The 25,768-nt window shown below is 41.4% G+C and overlaps 1 protein-coding gene across 6 annotated transcripts in view; it reads left to right on the top strand.

The window, feature by feature from the left end:
* Positions 1-25,768, top strand: part of FHOD3 (formin homology 2 domain containing 3) — a 388,990-nt gene that overhangs the window by 296,137 nt on the left and 67,085 nt on the right. For all 6 annotated transcript variants that reach the window (XM_075022703.1, XM_075022701.1, XM_075022699.1 and 3 more), the window contains 4 exons: positions 7,484-7,618; positions 10,971-11,021; positions 15,532-15,746; positions 22,458-22,757. In XM_075022703.1, the coding sequence (XP_074878804.1) occupies positions 7,484-7,618; positions 10,971-11,021; positions 15,532-15,746; positions 22,458-22,757 (701 nt within the window). The remainder of the gene's footprint in view (positions 1-7,483; positions 7,619-10,970; positions 11,022-15,531; positions 15,747-22,457; positions 22,758-25,768) is intronic.

Below are 25,768 nucleotides of genomic sequence, written 5' to 3' on the forward strand. Positions count from 1 at the left end.
AAGCTTCACACCCTCTCGTGGTGTGTTTTTGGTGGCGAAGCGTACGCATTACTGGTCATGGCCATAGCTAGAGGAGATCTTGAAGGAGTCTAACTTCTAAGGCAAGAGCTCCTGAATTCAGCACCAACTGTAATTCATTCCATTGCCAGAAAAATATCCTGCTGGTGTGTTTGCCAAGGTAGGTTTCTTCTCATGCACTTGCCAGGAGGTGGTTCCCAGTGGGCTTGATAGTCAAACAGCGGTGCGGTTAGCCTAGCTCGAAAAGCCGCCTTCTCAGGGCACTGTGTGCCGAGGGAGCAAGAGTTCGTGGTCCCCGTTCTCTTGCCTCTATCTGTGAAATCAAATGCCAGAAAGTTCAGCCTGCAAACCTCCCCTTCTGGATCCTCTTGGCCAGTCACTGTGAACTTAGTCTCCACCTCTGGCTGGTCCCTCTGAAGTTCTTCCAAATCTCCAATCTTGGTAAGGGCCTGCTATGGTGTTTGCAAATTATTCCTGTTTGATGCACTCTCCAATTTTCCAGGCCATTAGAAAAGAGACTTAAGAAAGGTGAAATATGTTTCACATCCCTTAATCTTTTTTCCGTCTTACTTGCTTTAGGTTCTACAGCAGTACGTTACCTTGCTCTCCTGTGATGCAGGGCCTTGAATGTTGAGCGTTCATCTCCATGTTCTTATATATCTTTTAAAGGAAGTGGACTTTCAAGCATTTATTTCTCTAACAGGTGCACACAGACACTGAGATTAGCATGACTAGGTTATAGGTGATTTTTTTTCTCCACTGATTTTAAAGACACCTTAAACACCATACCTGAAACGTAAACATGAAGTGCAGTGAAAGTCTGCAAATACTCTTCTTTTGAATTTTATACCCTTTCCAGGTGCCTGAAACAGTGATTTCCTGGCAATCTGCTGCTTTTTTCAAATTTGTGTCTCTTAAAAGCAAAACAAACAAAAAGCAAAACAAACAAACAAAAAAACCCTGCTCGAGAATGTTAAACAGCTATTCAGTTAGACTTCCTACTAAAACTAAAGGTCCCTGTAATTGACAACACCAGGGAGATGCTGCTGGATGAAGCTTCTTGGCAGGTTCTCTTTTTTTCTTTTCTTTTTTTTTTTTATTAGCCATCTATCGCTACTCTGCACTCTGGAGTTACTTTCGTCCAGTTGTTAAGCACTAAGGGAAAACAAGAAACCTGTGAAACAAACCCCACTGTACAGCCTACAAAGCTGCTGCTCTCCCAAGAACAGCTCCTCTTCCCGTGGCTTTCTATGCTTTCTGCTTCTACCATCTTCTATGTGTCTTAATACGTACTTCTGGGCTCTCAGACCAGAGACCGTGCCTATTTTTTCTTGTGGTAAATGCCAAGCACATCCTTCACTCTGAATAACATAATGAGGAAAGGATAGCTTGGTAGTTGATAATAGTGGTCCAGGGCAAAAGCCTCAACTTTATTGCTGAGATTTTAAGAGGAAAAGCGACCTTAGGAATTACTTGATGATTTACAATTTGGGAAGCGGTGGCGGCTTATACTGGCTTAGCTGCTTGTCGAACTACTGTGTAAGCAGTATTCTTGATTGCAGCTTTGTAGGCTTCGTTGTAGGGCATGTGTTTAAACAGAAAACGTGAGCTGGGTTACGGTTTCGGACTGCGACGTGTTGCTGCGCTGGTGCTCCGGGGACGTGTACCTGAGCCTGCATTGACGGCGGGGCTCTCTGCAAGCCACTTCCAGGCAATTTGGGATTCTCACGAGGATGAGAAGCCACGGGTTGGAGAAAGAAACCCAGCGTAAAACCTGTAGGCGGCAGGCTGCGAGAAGAGCGCGTGGGTAGAAAGTCCTGGTGCGTTGCCCTGGCTCTGCACAGCTCTGCCCCGCTGTAGCTTTATTTTGTGTAGCCCCTCAGGCCAGCTAAAAGCCTAACGTTAATCAGTTCTCCTCTTTGTCATTCTCATGTTTCTTTCTCGAAGGAAGCATTAGTCTGTAGTTTTATCTCTCAATTTTGTGTTTATTTTTGAGGGAAGTTTTGTAAAGATTCCTCAAGTAATGTTTAGTCTGTTTGCAAAATCTTATATCAACATGCTTTTGAATTTGCCGTGTCATGTAGGGAGACATAACACACAGAGAGTTTCTTTAACTGTGAAAAGCAATATGGCTCTTGGCAGCTTTGCCTCCTCTTTTGTCTCTTTCTAAGCTGGAAAGCGGATTTATTTTGTTAAAGCCAAGAGACATTTCGAGTTACTTAAGGCCTGAGTAGGAGCTGCCGACTGTTATTCCCTCTCTGTAGCATTCCCATGACTGCTGGAGCAGGAGCACTTTGGAAAAATGGGTAACTAGTGCTTCCTTATTAAGGTTATTAATGATTCTGACCCTTGTTCTATTAAAGAAAATCCTGAATATTAACCTTATGACCTAAAGGGATTTCCTCTCATAAGTCATCTGTTAATTTTTTTTTTTAGCTCCTAAAAATACCCATTTGTACTTTGTATTCTTGCTATAGATACCCATTTCCATTTAGCAAATTTTAAAAAATCCAACTAATAGAGGAAAACGCAGCCACAAAAGAAGAGTATTTCAGAATTAACATGAATGAAGAACATTTGAAGTTGGTAATTGCGATTTTTCTATAACAAAGTGGCTTAGAGTAAGACAGAAATATTTTCTTCAATTTTCAACAAGGTTAGAGTAATTCAGGTCACATATTCCCCTTCACAGTGTATGGTCTGTGATGGAGTATTGTCGGAAAATTGGAAGTACTTGCAAAAAAGGGTGAGATATCTTGTGTCTCCCTGAGCTTGTGCTTTTAATAATGATTACTAATTTGCTGCTGTGTTAAATGCAGTAGGTCAGGTTAGCTGAATTTATATTCAGAATAGTTTTGGCCTACAGTCAATGTTTTGGCTTTGTACCCTTTGCCCTGTGTATATTTTTGTTGCCTTCTTTTTCCTCTTTTTTTTTGCTGTTCTTTGCTCTTTCATATCTTCTTGCAACCAGATAAGTAACTAATGACCTCTTGGTCCCAGGTCCTAATGCTGCGGTGTGGAGCTGTATTCACGAATCCCCAGACTTAGACGTATTCTTGCTGTGTGTTTTCTTTCTGGAATGAGACTGTAATAGCATAGCTTGTTTAGCTTTTGCTGGTTTTAACAGCAGGCAGAAGCAAGGTTTTCTTAATGTTTTTATATTAACAATCCATTCTTAATAGCCTTGTGTTCTCTACAAGACTAAAAATAGTAGTCAGCATAAGCGTCCTTCTGGGTTGTATTTGCGGAATTGAAAAAATGGTTGACATTACCAGCTGGTAGCATATGATACCAACGTTAAAATGCTGGCATATATTAGCTATAACGCTGTTTTTTGAGTGATCACTCTATTATGCTTTCGGTGAGTATTCACATACTCTTTTCTGTTAAAATCTCTTACCGCCTTTGATTCAATGCCAGGATATTTTTTAGCCTTTTCCTTGCTTACCCATTTTTAAAATGCAGCCTATGGCAGTAAGACTTCAATATTCCTGAGGCCTAAGGGTACTGTCATCCTTTATACAGCATCAAAGCACCAAAATTACCTGAAGGCTCAGCCCCAGCCTTCCCGCCGGCAGGTTTGGCCCGTCCCGCTGCCTTTTGCAATTCAAGTATGAGTTCAGCAAAAGGGAACGTTTACTTTAAGCGTTATTACCAGGGGAATACAGAGACAAAGAAACAGATTTTGCAGACAAACCAAAGATAGACAAATCCCTTTTCAAATTGGTTAGAATATTTGAGGAATACCTCTTACCGCTTGCTTTTCGTTCTGGCTGTTTTACAGGTTTGCGCACCCTGAAAGTAGCACCTGTTTCCTCCAGGTTTAGTTTATGCACATGTACAAAATTAAGGAGAGTTTACTAGATACTAAAATCTGCTCATTTACAGTTGCAGTTCGTATTAAAAAGAGGACTGATGTACCCAAATACCAGCTGAGTTACAGAGTTTGACAGCAGCAATGAAGCTGTGAGTTTATGAGGTTTCGTAAGGCAAATGGTCTCTGTGTTTGGGGTGAGCTGTGGTCTTCACCGAGGGGACACGTGTCCGGTCAAGTGGGCTGGACACTGCAGGGTCTAACCACTAAGTGAGCACTAACTCAGCGGTATCAGTGCTATTTCTTTGCCCGTCCTTTTCTAAATGTGACTGAAAATCCCAAACCTGACTATTTGTGTTATAAGAAGTCAGTGCCACTCAAGGAGTCAGCTGGCCATATTCCTGTCTGTTTAATTACGACCTGTTTCAACAGAACCTTCTCGCAGCTTTGACTGTTAGTTTTGACCATTTCATGCAATAAACTGTTGTATGCAATATGGTAGTACAGAACTGACCGTGTTTGGGACAAATGAATTAGGTATGTGTGTGCACGCTATACTGTAGCTTGTAACTCAGTTGAAGTATGGACTCATAAAACAACTGGTGGGAAATACCAAGTTTTGGCAGTTATTATTAATTTGATTAGTTTCCAAGAGGTGGCAAACGAATATGGCACACGGATATTCATTTTCAGTTTCTTAGACACTGACTTTTTTTCTGGCTATATGGCTGTAGATCTTTTACTGAGATTGTGAGGCTGCTGTTCACACATCTGCAAATTTTAGCCGAGTGAGCAACGCTAGCCAAGCTGTGCTAGATCAAACCTCCAAACAAGGTGTTTTGGCATGTGGAGACATTTTACTACCAGGGTCAGGTTAGAATCCCGTCTGCAAGACTAAGCTGCACATCTCCATGTGATTCCCCTATAATCCCCAGGATAAGAATGTGTATTTACTGTGGAGCCCCAGAGAGCTTAGTCAGAGCTGAAGGCTTCCAACCTGCTAGATGCTGTGCAGACCTACAATCACTCTTTTGGTCTCTCAGCATCACCCCATCCTTCCCCTTAATTTTCCTTCGGGTTTTATTAAGTCATAACTTCCTTTGACTCCAAATGGAGTTTGCAGACTTCAGGGTAGCTGGATGGGGTGGGACGGGATGGGCTAGCAAGCTAAATACACAGCACAGACTTGATAGGGACCCTCTTTTTGCCATCTCTTCCAGTTTGTTTCCAGATGTCTTCATGTGGAGACATTGTCCAGTTTTCCCCTTCTGAGAGCAATTTCTGATGATATATCCAACCTTATTGCCGTGGTTTTTCATGCTACCACAGCGATGGAGCTCTAGCTTTTGAATCTTAGTACAGTGGTGCTACTGTTTCTGCTGAGAGCTTTCTCTTGCAACACGCACTAAAAGGTCAAAAGTTAAAATAAATTTAAAATATGTTCAAGGGAAAATTCACCACATGTACTTGACTGTCAGGGTTTGAGGATTTTTTTTCTTCCCCCTTTTCTTAGGGCTGAGACATATTAGAGATTTTTATGGGTTTGAGTGTGATCCAGCATTGATACTGTAGCTCTGGAGGAGTGCCAACAGGGCGGCTTACAGAATATCAAGTTTTATACCATCTTATGTAATGTTTATGCGGGTGAGATATGACATATTGAAATTCAATTTATTGAAATTATTGAAATTATATTCATACTGCCCTGCTGCCAGTGGGGCTGAAATGGCTATGTTTTGTGGCGTTCCTGCTTGCACAGACATAGACACTCGGGAAAGATAGGTTTGTATTAATGTTTGTCTTCTCCTGCACCTATTTTCACTGGTGAACTGGTGCCACTACACTAAATGCCTACATTGTGCAGCCATAGGCATGGAAATAAACATGGGAAAGGGTCTGAGTTCTTAAAAATAATGGAAATTTATTCGGGTTTGCATTGCTGGTTTAGGAACCTTCTTTTAGATGGGGTTTAGTTTCTTTTCAGAAAAGGCAGTGTCTCTTTCTTTCATTAATCCTTTCAGTGCAAAACTCATGTTACAACAATGCACAGAAACCGCTCTACATGAGTTATGTCTGTTTGATTTTATCAGTCTAATTCAATCAGTGTGGGTACATTTACATCTGTATAAAGCTACTCTGTACAATACAGATTTGTCCTGTCTAACAGACAGAAAGACAGACGTGTTTTACTCGGAGGTCGCTCTGTTGCCATGTGAGAGGTTGGTGGTACCAGTGCCACCATTTGGGGGGAAAGATGTGCGAGAGGAACCACTCTCCTAGCCAAAGTAGAACTTGCAGTGAAAAAAATTAAAAATCTGTGGCGAGACCAAACTATAAGTGTATATAGATGTAGCTTTTAAAGTGTATTTGCTACTTGAAGCTATTGCATCTCAAAGAAAAAATCATTTCTATATTTGAGAAGTCATTACTGTAGAGGCTGCCATTTGTGATGAAAAAGTCCTACATTTTTGGGTGGGCATTTACGATCTTATCTTGTGCATCTTAACAGCTTCCTGAACAACAGCTAGAGGTTTGATACACATAGCTTGTGGTGACATTGAGCCTCCTTCATTATAGTAACCTACCCTACAGCATCCAGTTCATAGTTATGGTCAGAGGACTGCAAAGTCCCCTTTCGGACTAATGCTTGCTTAGCTGTAAAGCAGGTGGTAGCAAACTGTTCTTTTTGTTCACTGTGGACAAAACAGGAACAAATTGGTCTAAATGGCAAAAAAAAAAAAAAGGCAATTTAAGCTAGATGGCAGAGAAGCCTTTCTTGCTGGCAGACATAATTAAGCACTGAAATAGATGGGTGTGGTACATCCATCATTAAGGATTTTTAAGGCAGGTCAGACACACAGTTTTCAAGAATGGTTTGAGAAGACTAAATCCTGCCCTGGGCAAGGAGAGGAAAATGGGTGATCTGTTCTCCTTCAGCCCCATTTCCTCTGATTTTTTTAATAGCAATTTCAATGCCACTTAGTGATTATTATAACTAGCTGTGCTGTCCCTGTGTATTTTATTGATGTTCACATATGTGATTCGTTTTGCTCTTGCAGCACGTGCAGCGAGGAAATCATGATAACAGAATTTGTTAATGTATAAAGGAAAAATATGCCCCTACTTGAGAGAGCATTCAAATTCTGAAGGGCAGTTCTTACATCTTCTTTTACTTTTGTTTTTCTGTGTACAGGTTTCTCAGGTGTTTGTGACACATCTGTTCTTAACATCATTGCATAACATGTTTGGAAATGCTGAAAAAATATTCCAGCTTTTTTTTTTCTTTAAAATTTCAAAAATTCAGCACAGGATTCAGCTTTTCAGTCAACAGGATTATACAGTTAAAAAAAAAAATTTAGACAATATTGCAGCTGAAACAGACTGAAGAATTCTTACACATACTTTATTTGTGCTTCAGAAATTTGGCAATTGAAGAAGCCTACCCTATCTGTCGTTCTTAAACTCATCACAGTATCTAAAATCAATTTAGCAAGAAGATACTTAGCCAGTGCTTTGAAGCATCCATACATAAATATTGCCATGTCATTCTGTTGGTTGGGATTATGTTACTTACTGGATGATTGCTCCTTATTTTTTGCCAGTATAATCAATAAAAGTGACACTGAGAAATCTGATCTTCCTTCTCTGCAGGCCAGCTTTGGGTGGTCTCCTTACATCATCTTTTCGGCAGCACCAGGAGTCCTTGGCAGCAGAAAGAGAAAGACGACGTCAGGAGAGAGAAGAAAGGTTGCAAAGGATAGAACGTGAAGAAAGAAACAAATTCAAGTAGGAGCCAATTTTGCTTTCAGTCTGTTGCTTTAATGCATGATGGGTCTGTAAATCATTGAGACATTGAGTTGCAAAATAGTTGAATTGATGGATAGTTCGTGTGTCTCGTTAGGTACCTTTCTTGCTCTAAGTATCTTAAGAACTGATCTATTAAACACATCGAGATGAATCTTGGCATTTAATAAACCAGCAATTTTTTTAAAGATAGCTATGTATTTGCCAGTTATACTGACTGGATATCTGCAGAGGCCAGGTTTTATTAGCTAATGTACTCCTTCTCAAAGTATAATCTCAGTGAGGCATAGGGTTTGAGGATGAAACGGTGGGAGGAAGGTGTCAAGAAGGGAGGAAGGGACAGCAATGAGATATCTTTTTGCTTTTATGTTCGGCAAAGTAAAAGTGGTAGTTTTTTTAAACTGCACTTTTTCCTGCTTTTCTGAACCTGCGTGTCTTCCTCCTGGAAACGGCAACTGACAGAAAATAATTATCAAAATTATTGCTCAAACCGGGGCCAAAGACCCCAGCTGAATACAGACCTCTCCACTTTCACATCTGAGACCATGCGGTGTGTGCTGGGATCCCAGGCTGTGCTGCCTGCGAATAGTAAGAGGCAAGTCCTCTCCCCCTGTTAAATCCATGCCTGGAAATCCCAGCACAGGCATTAGCAAGGACTGCAGTGAGCTTAGGATAGATAAGGTGCCTATACCTGAAGTGGTTTGCCTACTGTCTGGAGGGTGTACGCTAAGAAAGCAATTTGTTTCCTCATAAACAGGAGTGAAAAGTAAGCATATGTTTAGTAGTTAGAAGACCTAATGTAGTAATCTAAAGAATGGTAGGATAAATAGCCTTAGAGTTGATATTTATGGAAAAGATGGCACTGGGCTTCATGTGAGCTTGTTTATTGGTATGCAGGATTGTTTTCACTGTAATCATCTCTTTAGTAAGAAGTGGAAATGGCCTGTGTCACAGTGAGTTTGGAAAGAGGAGTAACTTGGTAGTGGTTGGTTGGTTGGTTGAAGGAGATACTCTCCTGGCTCCAGAAGATAGCTAGTTTAGAAGAAAATGAGAGGCGGAGGGAAGGTGGAAGAGCACCATAATAGGATCTTTGGCAGCCAACAGCTGCCCAAGTTCTCCTGAAACAGAAACAATCAGGTCTCAGTCTTCAAGCCTCTTCCAAAAACTCTCCCTCTAAGTGGTATCATCAGGCTGCAGCAGGCTGCCATGGACAGCCAACATGATCTTTCAGAAAGGAAACTCCCAGACCAAAAAAGCCACCAGGACATTTGGCAGCTTGACCTGTTTGAATAACAGATCTGCACATTTCACTAGAGGTTGGCTACAGTAGTTGTTCTGTCACTAAAAGAGCTTCCTTAAAGTCAGAAAACCAAATTTTTTTAAAATATTCATCTTCATCCCGTTACTCAGAGTCAGATACTAGTTAACTAAATGTCGTGACTGTGTTGCAAATTTAAGATGACAATTTTTCAATGTCCAGTGTTTTCGAATTCTAGGTTTGAGTTCCCTGGTCACCCAAAAGTTATAACTTGTGTTTGAGCAGAGGGTCTCCAAAGCCACCAAACTTTGCAGACAGACAGCATCCCACAGTTGATTAAACAGTCTGGCAGGAGGAGGACAAAGCCACAGCAAACAGTCATGGACAGTTTCATAAGAGTTCTTGGGATTACATTATCATATCATCAGTCTGGCTAGAAACCCAGTCTCTGAAGATGTATTTTTGATTAAAAATAGCACTTGCAATTCACAGCCTTTAAACTCGTGAGCAGTACTGGATTTACCATCATGACTCATTTGTTATCTCATTCTTTCCAACTCTGCCTCGAGAACATTGCACTAGGTTCTGGCACCATTATTGACAAATTGAGGATAATTTAAAGGAGAGCATCACCAGTTGTGAAAGAGCTTGGTTTTAGGAGAGGTGTTAAAAAGCTTCATAAGCTATTGCTAGCAAAAGGAATGCTTTACATAATGAACACTTTTCTCAGTAGAAGGACTGTTGTACCCGTTGCGTATATAGAACAATATGTCCTAAAATACAAGGGTTATTCTTCAGCTGTAGGGAAGGGTGAAAGTTGTTAGAGGGGAAAGAGAAACATTAAAATTTGCCTGCTGAAAAATCCCTAGATTTTTTTTTTCCCTTGGAGTTATTCCCATAGCTATTGTAATTCCAAAGAATACTCTGAAAATATGATAAAAGTATAACCAGTTCAGGGATTCAAAGGATGTGGAGATAGCCTGAACCAGTAATGTGTGTTCCCTGTTAATGGACTTTTGAAGAGCACTTGCAAGCAGATATTTGATAGCTATTGGCGTAGTAGCTTACCAGTAATTCATTTGATGATATAATATAAAGAGAAAAAATAGTGGTTTATTCATAAATGGAGTAGTTCTGAAAAATCTTTCTGGTAGTCAGAGGTTACGACGTGGAAGAATCTAACACATAAGATGAAAGTTTTGTCCACCAGATTCAACAACATATTAAAAATATATTGTAAGGAGCTATCTTGCTGCGATACTGAGGCAGGCTGGACGTTCACTGGGTTCTGCTGTGCTCCAAGTTAAATTTGCATCCACATTTGTGGATGTGACAGGCCTGCCTGAAATCACAGCGCTCAGGCATCCAGCAAAGTTGACTTGGCAAAACCTAAATATGAGAGTTACTTGAGGAGCTGCGGGAGGGGCAGCAGAGATCAGGGAGGGTTTGTATCTAAAACTCAGGGTGAAAAATAAAGCAGTGGAAGGTTGTTCCCTGTCCGATGATCCTGCACGTGCCTTGTAAGAACAAAGAATTGTTCTACTCAGTAATGCCATTCTGCTGTCCCATTTCCAGCCATGGCGACTAAAACAGGCTGAGGAAAGGTATATTAGAAAGAGGGCTGTTAGGGTATGCTCCCTGCCCTCAGCTAGCCTGCCAGGTGCCACAGTCACTGCTTCGGGGCATTCTACATGGAGCAAATGAGGAATCATTTAATGGCCACTAATTTGCCTGCTCATTATGGATGAGTCCGGTTCATTGTATCTAATTTCAGGTACCAGGTTTCAAAATGTGCTTCAAGTTCTTCACTTTTTGGGTGTTTCTTATAATTACTTGTAATGACCTTCCGAACTACGTATTTGATGTACGCATACCTGTGGTGTATGCATGGATAAGCATACACACACACTTTCCTGCCTTTTTTACAAAACCAAACTAATTTTTGTTGGCAACAGCCTTCATCAGCTCTGATCAGCTTGTTTGTACTGCTCTCAGTTTCTCCTACTGTACTTATACTTCTGTTACTTACCTTATTCTTCTGGTTTCCTCTGCAATTTACTGCAATTCTCTTTTTAGCCGAGATTATTTAGACAAAAGAGAAGAACTAAGACAAGCAAGAGAGGAGAGGTTTGTATATAATGCATCCATCCTTCCCTTTCGTTGTTTGCACTTCCTATATTCTTCACTGTGGAGCTGTGTGTATTTACCTTTTTAACTCTGCATGCACAGAACACGCTTATTCCAAAAGACTTCTATAAGCAAGCGGTTGTTTCGTTAAAGAGGAGAATGAAGTCCAGCTGTAAGCACAGCAATAAATGAAGAGCAGTGGGACTGGAATGCATAAGAATGATTGATGATCTATCTTTTATCTATTTGTGTGGGAAATAAGCTTACTCCATTTGCCTCAGAAATTTGCCCAAATTTAGTGTAGTTATAAATTGAATAAGCCTGTCTTTCTCACCGAGGGGGTCCCAAGCTTTCTGGAGGGTCAGAAAAGGCAACTGAGGATAAAGGAAATTGGGGTCACAAGCATTGCAAAACTGCAGTCACAGGCTGATGGAAATGGTTCTGACCCAATCCCAGCATATTTTTATCTTTCGGAGCCAAGTTTTGTTTGCCAATCTCTCTAAACATCAGCGAGTAAATTACAAAGCTTAGCAGCGTTTATCATTGGGGCATTGTTTTCTTTTTATTTAAATCGCTTATTTAAAGAGGCTGGGGGGTTGGGGGTTTTTTTTCTTCTTTTTTAATTCAGTTAAATAGTTTGGAAACTCTGGGCTAGGCTGGGAGCTATGTGCTTATGAAAGCACATTTTTCAAGGAATAGTCGACTAAAGACCTTTGCCTTTCAGTAGCTTCATCTCTACCTCCACTAGTAATTACACCCTGGAGGGAGGGAGCTCTTGTTTTTACCTGGAAAATATGCATGTTACTGAAGAAATAGTAGATGAAAAATTGCCCAGATTGCTTCAGTTCTGCTTTTATGGTCCTCTAGAGGTTACTCTCTGGAGATACTTTTGGATTGTTAAGAATTGGAATTACATTATCAAAGTATGAGAGCAGCCATCTCAGAAATCATTGCATTGCTGCGTTTTGTTTTGGAGTTTGGGGGGTTTTTTCCACAAAATTGTCATACAGCAGGCAGTTCTTTTCTGCAGACTGAAGTCTGATCTATTGTGACTGAAGTAGCTAATGTTAAAAAATTATTTTGACATTTCTAAGAGTAAGAAGAGGTGGATGGGCTTTCCTTTGTGCTTCCAGCCAAAACAATTACAAACAGTTCAAAGCATTTTCTGAAATGAAATGCGTCAGAGCACATAGGCATCATACATTGACCTTAGCTGAGTAAAACCTTTTACAGCAAGCATGCTCGTCAGCAAGATTTGAAGCAAATTAGAAGCGAGCTCTCCAGCACTTTCAAGTTGTAAGGGAACATGCCAAGGAAACTGGAGTATTTTGGGGGAAGTGTTCACCAGCAGGGCACCGCTGCTGTGCAGTCTGAGACAGTTTCACTGGTCATTAGGAACATGTCTTTATCCTTAGGGCTCTTTTGAACTGAAATATTAAACTATCCGTTTTTCCTCATAAAGAGGAAAGACACATGTTTCCTTTGACAGCACATAAATATCGGAGAAAAATTCTGCAAGTGAAGTCTTGTACCAGTGGTCCATTACATTGGCCTTCTGTAACTATGTTTTTTTAAACAAACACCTTTGCACAAATGAAGTTTCATTTCCTATAGCAAGTTGCATGTTGACTTGTTTTAAGAGAACACATAGACTGTAAGAAAATGCTATAGCCAAGGTGCTAAAATCTTAGTTAAAGTCTGGGTCATACATTTCCTCCGTACCGGTTTGGAAAAGTAGAAGGAGATAATATTGAGCTCATAATAAAGGCTCTGTTAAAAGCCCTGGTTTGTCTAAATTCTGCCAGCTCTTTGGAGCATTCTGTGTACTGTCGTGTCAGCCTGCAGCTCCAGAATACAGGCACCCGCTTTTCCAGTGGCTCTGGGGTGGCCTCGGTGTGAGGGAGAAAGATTCCTGCAGTTTCAAGGGGTCTGAGTGTAACTCAGCACCGTTCCTTTCACGGGTTCTTGCTGTTTGATGATTTGAGGCCTTTTTTACTTTGCTTGGTTGGGGGTTTTCCAATGGCAATTTAAAAATAAACCCAAGAAAGGTGAGCTCCCAAGCCCTCTCTAGTGTGATATACAGCTCAAATGCTCTCCACCCCGTGACTTTGTTGGTACATAAACACTTTAAGTCACCCTCAGGGCATTGCTCAGAGACCTAGAGAACTTGCAATGATATTTTCATCTACTCAAAGATGGTAAGTGGTATGTCATGTTCATGAGGTATACCTAGGCACGATGATGTCTGCAGGTTTCCGTGATTTAAAGGAGTACGGCAGTATATAGAGAGGCAATGTGTCAGTCCTGTAGCGAAGGAACTAATTGCAGCAGAGGGATGGTAGCTCATCCTTTCAACTCCTTCAGATTTTGGTGTTCACGAGACCTTGTGTATTTGGTGCCGGCATTCATTCATTATTAAGACATTGGGCAGAAACAAAAAATAACCTAAATAAATGTCATTTATCAAGTGTGAAGTGTTAATAACTGACTCTTGAATGATTTTATTCATCTCGTATATCTGCTTATTAGGCTTCCCATTTGATAATTAGTTATGCTGATGTGCTGCCGTGAGAGTTGCTGTTCTGGTTCCCTTTTTTTCTTTCAGTATAATGACCACATCCCTTTTGAGAAGGCGCATCTTGATGGTAGTCCTCTGCTTTGCTGGTTGGCTGCGCAGCGCACAGCTACAGAAGCTAAAAAGTTAAAGCAGCTGAAAAAGAGCTGAGGACAATAAAACCTTGTAGCTCCCCCCGTTATAGAAGGATCCATCCAGATCTTTGTTGTAGTCTGTTGGCAAACTGCAAAACCCTCCTCGGCGGCAGCCAGCTGGGCTGTACCTGTTTGAGCGAAGTGATCGATTTGAATGGTTCTTTATGAGTCTGAAATCCCGTCTGCTCCGCTTGTGAGGAGGCGGAGGGCGCAATATGTAAGTGACCGACGTTAAAAGAGAGACTGGCTTCGTGAACTGTAACAAAACACTATGCTAATGCCAGCGAAAGGCTTTCTCCTCTATTGAAAAGGCAAAAATCATTCTCGAGAATTGGCTTCATGTTAGAACTGTAAACAGTTCCTATTTTATAACCATACAAGTATGTGGCTTGTTATATTTTCATCCAGAGTCTGTAGGGGTTCTTTTTCTTGCAGCATTTGTTCAAAGCCTGTGCATACCTCTGGAGGAATAAAAGAAAATGAGTTTGTTCTTCATTATTGCTGTTTGCAATAAAGCAAATTGCCTCTGAAAACACAAGGACTACTCTTCAAAGACACGTTTCTATGCTCGATACGAATGTTTGCAGAAGTGCATGCGTGTGTGGCTACCATATGTACTAAGCATGTTTGTTACCGCATATGGCTGGCTTCTTTACACCGCCTGCTTTTAATGCGCCCTCGTACACTAATTCAGGCTGTCAGTGGAGCAGAAGGGGGGAGGAGAGGTGTTCCCTCTTACGAAGTGTTTACAGTGCTGGGTTAGAGGAGGATGACCACAGCGTTTCACGGACATAAGCAGTAGTCTTGATTAACCTGTTTAACAGTTCACTTGTGGGTAAGACAAACAGTCTAAAGCCCGATCCAGCTGTATTCATGAATTTATTCCTTAGCAAATAATGGTGGATAAAATTAGCAGACATCTGGAAGAGGCACATATTTCAAAGTTATTTTGGTCGAAATGTATAAAGCACACTATGAAGAATATGATTGGTAGCTGGTCTTAATAAACAGTTAGTGAGTTCTGCCTGCCTAAAATGCAAAACAGATGTATCTTTGTTCTTTTAAAGTGACTTTGATGAATAAACTACATGTGACGTCAGGTCCAAGCTATTGGATGTCTGAGTCCGGCAGAGAAATTTTTTAGAATAAAAAAAAGAAAACTTTCCATTGTAGACTCTGGAGAGAACAAAGTGAATTCCAGTGCATTGCTCTCAGAGCAAATAGAAGCAGGTTCAGAGACTTTAGATAGTCAATCCAAACATTTATTATTGGTATTATTTTCAGGGAGATCTGTTTTTGTCTGCTGCACTGAACCATTTTTCTCTCCTTGCAGCAAGTCTCAGACTTTGGCTATTTGCATCAGTATTAAGGGGCTCTGGCTTTGGAGGCTTTTTTGCTGGGGTTTTTTTTTTTGCTTTTGTTTTTTTTTTTTTCCCTCCCGTTATAGTTTTGGGAGAGGGAGGGCTGGGAGGAGGAGGAGGAGGTGAAAGAGGAGGGTGAAAAGGAGGACAGACAAACGCTTCCAAAAGGAGAAGGACTATGCAGACACAATACTCTATCTAAAGACTCTTTAACTCTGCTGGTTTTTGCTTTTGTTTTGTCATGAGCAATTTAACGTTTTTCAGGGCAATAGTCTTTGCTTTGGTGTGTGTTTTTTGGCAGATTGAGGAGGCAGGCAGTTTAGTGCTGTACCCCTTGTGTCAGGAAGTCAGCTCGTTCTCTGCAGGTGTTTCATCCATAAACAAGCATCAGCCACAGACTTCTTTTTCTTTACGGAAACCCTCTGGAATTTAACTTTCAGATACAAATACTTGGAGAGGTTGGCAGCGGAGGAGTATGAGAAGGAGCTGAAGAGTCGGAGCGTAAGCCGAGGGAGAAGTGAGCTGTCCTTGAACCTGAGATCTCCTTCAGCCCCATCCTCACCTGTACCCAAGTGCATCAGCCCAGCATCCGTAGAGTCCCAGGAAGAGCTGAAGACCCCTTCCACCCCTTGTGGGACCCCTCAGCCCTCAGAAGGTAAGTGGAAAGGAGGGCAGGGGAAAGAGCAGTGGTTTTATCACAGTTTCTTTTGGCTAACAGTGATTTTTGATGCACGAGTGCAAGAATATAACCTCTGAGGTGCCAAAGTAAAGGGTCTTATAGAGTTTCATACTGTCTTCCTAAATTTCCTCTTTTTTTGCATAGATTTGGATGTCGTCTAGTCTATTCAAGCAAAGAATACACTGCTAATTGTTGCTATGATTTATATTATCGTTGTCTGTTGCTATTAGAATGGAATAATTGGAAAATACAGCATACAGAGGGTCTTAATTTTAGCATCATGTTCCTTGTATATTAGAAGTTACTGAATACTAAACCAACAATATTCCTGCCAACAGATTTTGCTTATGTGGATTCTCTGAAAGAAATGCAACAGATGAATGCCAAGACTATAATAACCTTCCAGCAGAGCACAGGCTGAATGGGACAAACAGAAAAGGTCTTGAATTGAAGGCAGGGAGGGTGTGTTGGTTATTTTTAACACCACCAAAAACTCTTAAAATTGTAGCACAAGTAGTAAAGGACTTAAAAGAGACCACAGACAATTAGTAAAAAGGAAAGTATAATTAGTGTTTGCACGGTTGGTTTGCTGTCATATAATTTATTGGTGTAGAGAGCAATATTTTTTGTGTGTGCACGTCATTCTGCCACTTGCATCATGTACCCCTCCTTCAGTCCTCAAAAAAACACCCACCATACAGATTTGTATTTGCGCCACATGATGTTGCATTAACATTAGGAGCTAGAATGCATGTTGAGGGTGAATTATCGCCATCATTCATTTTTATTTTATTTGATTTCCTGCTACGTGCTATTGGTGATTAATGCATTTGTAACTTGCACTGCTTGGTTTTATTGAGTGTTATGGCTGGTAGCATGCTATAAAGCAAGGCAATTTAAGAAAAAAGTTACAAATACTGAATGTTGCATATGTTTATCCTCACCGTACTAAGTAGGTGAAGTTTATTTAATTTAGGTTTATATATTTCCCCAATTATATTCCCAGTTTTCTTGTCTGGCACCTTAAAAGTCTCAGTGGAATCATTTGAACTTAAAAAACATGGGTATTTTCCTGTAACACTGATATTCAGAAACATCCAGATGCCCTTTTTTTTTTTTTGAGTGCAATATTGCTTTTAGAGCACATAAGCTGGATTTTTCCACCATTAGGATTTCAGAGCTGGGTAGGGAGCAAGTATCTCTTTTATGGTGATTATTTTAACATATTTCTCCTGGAAGCATTCAAAAAAATTGCGGCATGAAATGGAGCAGCGCAATCCATTTGGAGAATACATTTAGAGCAGGTGTACAGGGCAACTTCAGGCAGCCAGAATATGGCAAAGCTATCAACACGTGGGTAGGCAGGACATCTCTACTAAAACTCCTGGCAGCATCAGTAGGCATCAGAGGGCAGCACCTGGAAGCCTGGCAAATGGACCGCAAGGAGAGAATGTATGGACAGGGCAGGATAAGCCCCTGGCCAAGGGCACCTGCAGGTAGATGGCCAGGACAGCACCAGAACAGGGGCCTGAAATCTGCGTCCTTCAGCGGGAGCTGTGCATGAGGAAGGACTGCTGTTCCAGGCCTACTCAAAGCTGTGGGAAGGTCATACGAAGTAATGAGCGTGTGGGCAGGGCAGGCTCTCTCGTCTGGAGGTGGCCAGATTGTTGGACATCAGCCAACAGCTGGCAGGCTTCTTTACAGATTCTGTGCCGTGGTCTCTAGACTCTTACCTGAGTTCCTTATGCTCCGTAATGAATTAAAATCTCAGCTTTTACTGCCCTTAGGAAATGGTATGAATCCCACTTAAGAGACAGGGAAGCTGAGGCACTAACTTGCTTAAGCCGGTTGTAGGAAAGCTGAAATAGAGCCGTGGACAGAACCCAGATTACTTGCACCCCAAGCAGTTGCTTTGAGCATGGAGGTCACCGTCTTCCCAAGCAAGGATGAAACTGCAGAAGAAAAACAATTCCTCGGGTCTGTGCACGGGACCCTCCAAAGACTCTACAAGAATGATGTTAGCGGATGCGTGATATTCACCTGCAGAATTCAAAACCTGAAGTCAAACCGGAAGTGTGTTCCTCTGCTAGCAAAACAACGTGATTTTCAGAGTCAGATTTATTTTATGCCATTTGTGCTGAAGTATCCCTTGGCCATCCGGTATCTACTGGGCTTAAGAAGGAAATGGGTTTTGTCTGTCGAACTTTGTCCCACACTGTGAAATGTCTCAGTATCGTTACCCAGTATAAAATCTGGACTTACTGAGCTGAAGCGTTTTCTCATATAAAACAATTGGTTCCACTAAAGTAATCAAGTCTTGTAAGACTTACTCTTGTAAAACTTGGGCTATGGCTTTCAGAGGAAATGAAGGCAGTCCCATAACTGCGAAATGGAACTTAATATTTTTTTTCAGAGCAGCTACTTCCTCTTTTGTAATTTCATTGGATAATATTTTATGAAGTGCACATGTGCAGTAAAGGAGAAGCAACAATAACCAAGACATCTCTGAAGTCAATCCACAAAGGAATTGGAGATGAACCCTTCTCTGAGAGGAGCAGCTGTTTTAGCACTTGAGGAAGTAAGCAGGGCAACCCAAGAGTTAGTTCTGACTTGATGAAGAAAGAGCCAGTTCCCTACTGGTGATCTTTCCATCACAAGGAGTGGGGTGGGGGTGGAGAAAGAGAGACAGTCCCTGCTGAATTCACAGCAAGAGGAATTCTGCACTGGAGGAACTGAGGGGAGATAACCACTAAGACTTTAAGTGATGCCCAAACAGTTGAAGCAAGAGGGATTGGGTAGATATAGCCATCTTCAGGCTTACTGTATGCATCCTCAAGAGACACTTAGCATATGTATCTCCCAGCTCCAAGTAGAGAGCAGAGAAAATAGGTGAAAATGCAGTTGCCTAATCTGTTCCCCTGGTAGGGGATTAGATGTGGGCCTGGAGGGATGTTTGTTCTCTCTGAGGGCTTATAGGACTGGAGGGTTGAGGTCTCATCAGCAGGTACTAAGGATACAACATCTTGTGTCTGCCTCAGAGTTCATTTAGAGTTGAGTATTGAAAGAAAAGTCATTTCCTTGCACATCCCTGTAGAGCATTATAAGTTCGTAGCCATGTTTTTCAGAAGAGAGCATCTTGCTGTCCTCCCTAACCTTTCACTCAAAAGAGGGCTGTCACCAACATCTGGTCAGACCATAGCAGGTCAGGTTGCTAGGGCTTTACGTGACCAAGTCTTGAAAATGTCAGAAGATGCAGATTACACCATCTCTCCAAATGACAAAATGTTTACACGTTCATTGAGGGACCCTGCTACCGTCTCTTTTAGTGATGAGGTTACACAGCTTCTTTGGCAGATTTCATTCTTCCAAGAAGTCTTCGCATTTTTTCCAATAATACATTTTTAGAGATGAAGTTCTGGCAGAAAAAGAAGTGGGCATGTGACTCAAAAATTAGTCCTTAAAGCCACATTCAGTTTTCCTCTTCCTGATTAATCCAATTGCAAGTAAAAGTTCTGCTCATTTCAAGACCTCAACTCGCTCATTTGTTTTAATAGGGGGCAGAAAAAAAAAACCCTAAGCCTTGAGAGAAGTGTGAAAAATCACATATTCAGGGGAGAAGAGATTACCTCTACTACTGAATCTGGCAATCCCAGTTTAGGTTTTAAGAACTGTGTATGCGTAAGAATTGGGTTTTTTTAAAAAAATAATCTGTTGCTTATAATGGCATCACACTTCTTAACGTCTCAAGAACGCCGCCTTTGCTGTTGATGCTTTTTGATCTGACCGTGCTTGCTTCCCTGAGTCTTTGCGCTTTCCACCAGCAGAAGTCTGAAGACAAGGGACAGAGCCTGGTCTGTTATTTAACTCCATTGCCACCTGCAAGGTTGCCACTTAGAGTAGTGTTTGGTCTGGTGTGAAAATGGATCCAGCAGATATGGGACTGAAAGTTCCAGCTCATTTCAAATAGGCCACCACCAAGCATTCACGGAGAATTGTATTTTTTAACATCTTAAGTTCTCACCAATATCAGCACAATAGATCATACGATGGAACTGAAAGCGGTGGGCACACGTCTAGCTTGCTGGCTTTGTTCTCCTGCTAGTGTTTGCTGACAGATATGATTTATGAACTGCTTTTTAAGGGAAGCGCTGCTGGACTTAGCTCACTATTTATAAGTTATTTGGGTTATAGGTGGCTTGTTTGAGATTATCCCTAAAGAGAGAGAGAGAGACACCGTCAAAATGAGTGTCAGCATACCCTTCTTTTGTTCTAGAAGTGCTTAGGGTTTGATTCTCCTTGAACTCAAAAGAGCAGCCTGTGTCAGTATATTGCTTTTTACTCCTTGTTATCTATTAGATTCTGCTAAGATACTGCATCTTTCCAGTATGCGTGGAATATTCCTTGTTTGAAGAGTATCCAGAATTCTTTTGAACATTTTCATTTTCTCAAGCATTTCTTATGTCTCCCCTGACTTTATCTTGTTGAATCTTCAGTGTAGCTTCATGATGACAAAAGTGCCATAAGCATTAGCAGTCCTGGCCATGTTCTAGTCAGCTTTTTCCTCCACCTGAGCTGCTAGAGTTGTCCTTTTTGGTTATTGCATGACAGCTTTTGTTTTTAGAGAGAAACATCTAAAATTCGTACGAAACTATGATTATTCAAGGATGAATTGATGGCATCTGTATGTACGGACCGTTGCAGCATGGCAAGCTCAGAGTCTTTCATGCTGCAGTAGCATGTTAGTTCCAGGAACTCCTGAAGGATTCCTAAGCTTCCATCTCAGTTATATTCAAATCTTGGCTTGACTTTAAAATGTTCTTGTGCTGTACCTACACGCTGACAGCTGTGGTCAGAAACACACCAGTAGGATTCAGAGTGTCTGCCAGCTTCTTGCCAGCTCTCCATAGTTTTGATTCTCTCATAGGCAGTGTCCGGGGTACGGTCGTAGGTAAGGTACGTTTAGAGAGACAAGGCATGTGCAGAGCGGCTCACATATCTAATATTAGACTTTTAGATGCTGTCCATGTAGAAGAGGGAGAAAAGTAAGCTTCTAATTGGGAGTGTTTTAAAACAAAGGGGTTTGAGTGAGCGTGGAGTTTATATTAAACATATTATGTATACATTTCTTTTATATAAATGTATTATATATGCATGTCTGGTTATTTAACTAACTACACATTTAAAATCAATTGTGAAAGTGCAGAAGCTTAGCTCCAGTGAGATCAGTGGCAAAAAAATAATTTGCCGTTTTGTACATGTAAATTATATGAAATGAAGTGGAATAGTGTGGTACTGAAGATGCATTACTGAAAGCTAGTTTAAAATTGTATGTGTTATTGTAAAGATAGGCACAGGCGTTATTAGAAATCATTGTTCTTTGTTGTGGATGTCTCAGAAAATAGGATAGGCACATAACATGAAACAGTCTTAGGAAAACATTGTGACCTTCATTATTTTGGCTTATACACTTTCTCAGGATAAATCTATTTACTTGCTAGCTAGAGGACTGAAATGTTTGGTTTGCATTCTGGTGTGATACTTTTTTTTTCCTTCAAAGGTTCATGTAGTTCTTGAAGAAAATCTCATTGTATGTCATGTGCTCCAAAGACCATGACAAGTCCGGAGGGCTCTTTTGCAATATTGATGAAAAATAGTTAACAGAGGGGAAAAACAAGAGTATGACTTGGTCATTGTAGTTCAGCCCACCCAATACAAGATTTAGTAAAGAGGGAATTTGGGAAGTATGCAGAACTAACATGCATGTCCATTTTCATCACTCTTGCATGGCCATTTCAGTTTTCAGAAAATTGTGAGCTGCTTGATGTGAATATGTGTGGATGCTCTTCAGTTTCTTTGCAGCATGCAGAAAATACTTGCATGTGAAAATCTGCTGTTATAGCTAAAAACCCTAAAGGTGAATGAATTAATTTCACTGTCAGTGATAAAGCAGGGAAGAAGAAACCAAGTGTACTATCAACAGTGTTTGCTGTGTGCCAACGGATAAAAAAGCTTATCGTATGCCATATGCCAACCAATTGGAAACTAAATTTGTGCCATATGCCAAGCAGTTGGAAACTTTGTTCAGTTTTAATGTGGCTATTCTGAAGTAAATATGCATGAAAGAACATATGGTTTTTGTCAGCCAAATGTGTGACAGTGCCATTTCCAGACTGTGCCATTCAACTGTGTTAATAAAACTAATATTTGTATTTTTTCGTTGAAGTGTTCCTCATCAGGTGAAAAAAGAATTCTTCCAGAACCCAAAGAAAATTCAGCCAAAAGCCACAATCTCCCTCCTTTTTGCTTTTTAAAAGATCTCTTCCTTCCTGGCTCTGTCTAGGCACTGAGTTGTCCATGTCACGCTCAAGTGGGATGCCCATTTTCTGCTGGTTCGTTCCAATCCTTATGCAGGTCCAACACTCCAGCTGTGGAAGTATGTATAAAAACAGTGGGCTGGCTCCAGACAGCAAGCGAGGGGGTTTGCCAGCCCACTCTCACGTGCAATGCTGTTGTCGCACAACATCCATCAGTCCGTTGCTCCCAACGTTCAGCGTGCCGTGGACTTGCCGTTTATTTTCTTTCCATAAGGCACTTGTACAGCTTCCACGTTGCTCTCGTTTAGAGGGGTGAGCCTGAGACGACTCCACTGTTAAGTGAATCTCTTTCTCCCGTTGTTCTCTCCACCAGTGAGTGCCAGTGAACCCGAACCAGAGACAGAGACAGAACCAGAACCAGAGCAGGAGGCTGAGGCCGAGCAGGGAACGGAGACACCCAAGGAAATAGAGGCTACAGAGGTGGGACCAGAGAGTGAGGTGGAGCAAGGACCAGAGAGAGAGCCAGAAGAAAGTGCGATACTCAGTGAAAAAGAGAGGCAGAATGAGGAAGTGAATGAAAAAGACAACTGCTCTGCATCCAGCATATCCTCAGCAAGCAGCACTTTAGAGAGGGAAGAGAGAGAGGACAAGTTAACCAGTGACAATGAAACTGGTAAAGTGAAGCTTTTTCAATAACGGAGGGTTTCTGGTGGAAAAAAAAAATGTTACATTAGCAGCTCTGTTGTTGTGTTAATTAGCTAACAAACCCTCTGCGCCTGTCTAAGGCTTTCTTCACCATGGCCAAGTCTGGACTACTCTCTGCTTGGAAATCCACAGACTTTGATGGGGTTTCTGTGTTTGAGGGGCAGTAAGGCCTTGATGAAATGAGGATTCCTTTGATTCGAGACCATTTTCTTCCCCTAGGATTAATATATTAACTACTGAATCGTTGTGTTGCAGCAACTTACATCTCTAGCTCCCAGAGATTTTGGGGAGGTTTTCTACCCATAAAACAATGAGACGAGGGGCTGTGCTGACATGATTTGTCATGAGATTCCAGATGCCTTTTCTGATCCTTTTAGTGGAAGAGGAAGAGCAATGAGGGCTGGGATGTTTGCCCCTTCCCTCCAGTTCTCCTGTCTTGGTTAGGCTTCAGAAAGCAGAGAGAGATACATAGGAGCTGCTGAAGATAGGTCTGGGCTGTGGCCGTCTTCAGCTCGTGTGGAGGAGCACATGAAATAGGCCTTGTCTGGAAAAGTCCAGTTCCGTAGTGACCAGTGGTTCTGCTCAGATATGCCACCAGGCACCTGTAAAGGCCCAGCCTGGAAAACACCTGAAGAACCAGTTTTCTACCTGGAGAGATAAGGACAACCAGAGCTTGTCATGCAGCCCAGGCAGGGAGGGAGTAAAAGGCAGATTTTGACTTCTGTTGATTCTCTTTTCCCCTTTTTATAGGGAGGCAAAGGAATGTAATGTGATTAGGGCATTTGGTTCCTAAGTTTTCTTAGGGCTGAACAGTAGAGTGCGTTGTCCTAGGTTTTCTAAGTTCTAGATAAGAAAACAAGAATTGTTTCACAGTGCAAAATAGTTTTGCTCTTTCCTGAAAGAAGAGGGAGGGATAACTCTGAATCACAAGGATTACCTCGCAGAGATAAACTGTCAGAACGTACTGTTCGTGTTTAAACCCTATCACTTTTTTTTTTTTCTGGGAAGCAGAAGTTAATTTGATTCTAAATTTAAGAGCTATCTTCTTTTCAACCAGCACCAAAACTGAGTTACTTAGAATGCTATTGTACTCTTAAAGAATGTAGATGGATATATACGTAGGAAAGGGAGAGGAGGTATGACAGATGAGGAGTGTCATTACACTGTGGCATAGTCCAAGATAATCCAAATGCAAGTAAGGGAGAACAGGTTACAGGGGTTTTCCCCTCATCTTGTCTGTTACCAACCTGTTACCATTCTAATTGTTTATGTACTTTTTGTTAAAAGGTAAGAAATGTACCCTATTAGCAAAAAATTGACATCTTAAAATTGACCTACGTTACCAGTAGACCAAAGATTTATTAGGTTGTCCTATGTAGGAGGTCTCATGTAGTGAGTCGTTTGCTCTCTAGTAGGCGAGGAGATTCAGAAAGAAAACGAGAGTGCTTTCTCCAGCAGTTCCCACATTCCCAACAAGCAGTTTGCCATTTACGAGGCGGCCCATTGGTTCTGCCCAGATGCGTTAAGGACAAAAGAATAAAGCCATTGGTCCTGGCTCCTCTTTCATTAGCCATCCTGCTGAATTTGGCTTCCCACAAGTGTTGTTTCCCTGATGGTATTTCAAAGCTTCACCTGTGGAGAGGAGATGTCCTGGTTTCGGCAGAAGGGACCACCAAGGTAGCAAGAGTCTTCACAGCAATCATCTTTGATCAGCTAGGGCAGGGGGAGGTGGACTTGGGGAGACAGAGATTGTCTCGGGGGGAATTTTGATGAGCAGTTTTGCAAAGGGATTAAATCCTGGAGGATCCCAGCTGGTGAAACTGAGAGCGGGTAGGTCACGTGGGATTTGTAGGAGGGATCCTGGGAGCAGTCTTGAACATCTTTGAAGGAAAGGTGGGAGTAGGGGGAAATCCTCTGGGGGGAGCTCAGCTGGGTAAAATCTATGGTGTGGGCAAGGTGTTGTCTAGTGAAACTACCTCAGAGACAAATCTAAGAGACTACCTCAGGTGACAAATCTTGGTGAGAAAGCAATCCCGTGGATAAAGTCTGAGGAAACAGGTAATGGAAGCAGTCAAGCCTCCTGCAGGAAAGTAGGGGGAAACACTTTTGGAGGTCGTATCCATTGCTGAAAAAAAGTCTTTCTTTTGTCTGGGGTTAAACCTCTGGACTAATTTTAAAATGGGGTTTAGAGGTTGATCGGAATAGAAGTGAGAGTCATTGCTGTCCATATGCTTTGTCCTGTGAGACCCGTCCTACCTTTTAACACGGTGTTATTTTAAAGCGGCAGGGGGTTGTTGTGGGGGCCTGGATGTGGATCTTGCCGAGGGGACATCTTCTCAGAGCGCAGAGCTAGGTGTCGTGGTAGGAAAGCAAGTCCGTTGAAGAAGGAAGCCGTAAAAGATGTTTAAAACTCTGAAGTATTGAAAAAGGTGGGAGCGTAAGGGGAGAAAGAAAGGTAAAATGGAAGTTAAAGAGAAAGGGCAACTGACAGGTATAAAAGAAAAACTTTAACCACAAGGAGCCAAAAGGAAGACAGGCTAGCAATCCAAATAAAATGTGTTTAAGAAATAGAGTTAGAAATAATATATTAATAAAATGTGTAAAGACTATGGGGAACAGAAAGAATCACATACAGGAAATACAGTAAGTGTGAAGAATTATCTTTGTCCATGTTTAATCACTTCATCTGATGCCCACTGGAAAAAGAAGCACCATAATTTTTAGACACATTATCCACATTGGTTAGCAGTATTACATTCAGGGAAATGTAGTCAGAGATGCTTACATCATTTATTTTTACAGTTTGACCGCTATAGTTTGTTATTTATGGTGCTGTCTCAAGCGTAGTATTTTGCAGATTATTGTTGAGACAAGTAGTCGTCAGAAAGATGAAGCTTCATTACAGTGAGATGTTAAATGATCGTGATGTGGGAAGGCGGCCATCAGGCTTTCAGTGCCGTCATATATTACAGGGAGGGT

This window comes from Buteo buteo, chromosome 3 (genome assembly GCF_964188355.1).
Source record: "Buteo buteo chromosome 3, bButBut1.hap1.1, whole genome shotgun sequence".
Lineage (NCBI taxonomy): Eukaryota > Metazoa > Chordata > Aves > Accipitriformes > Accipitridae > Buteo > Buteo buteo.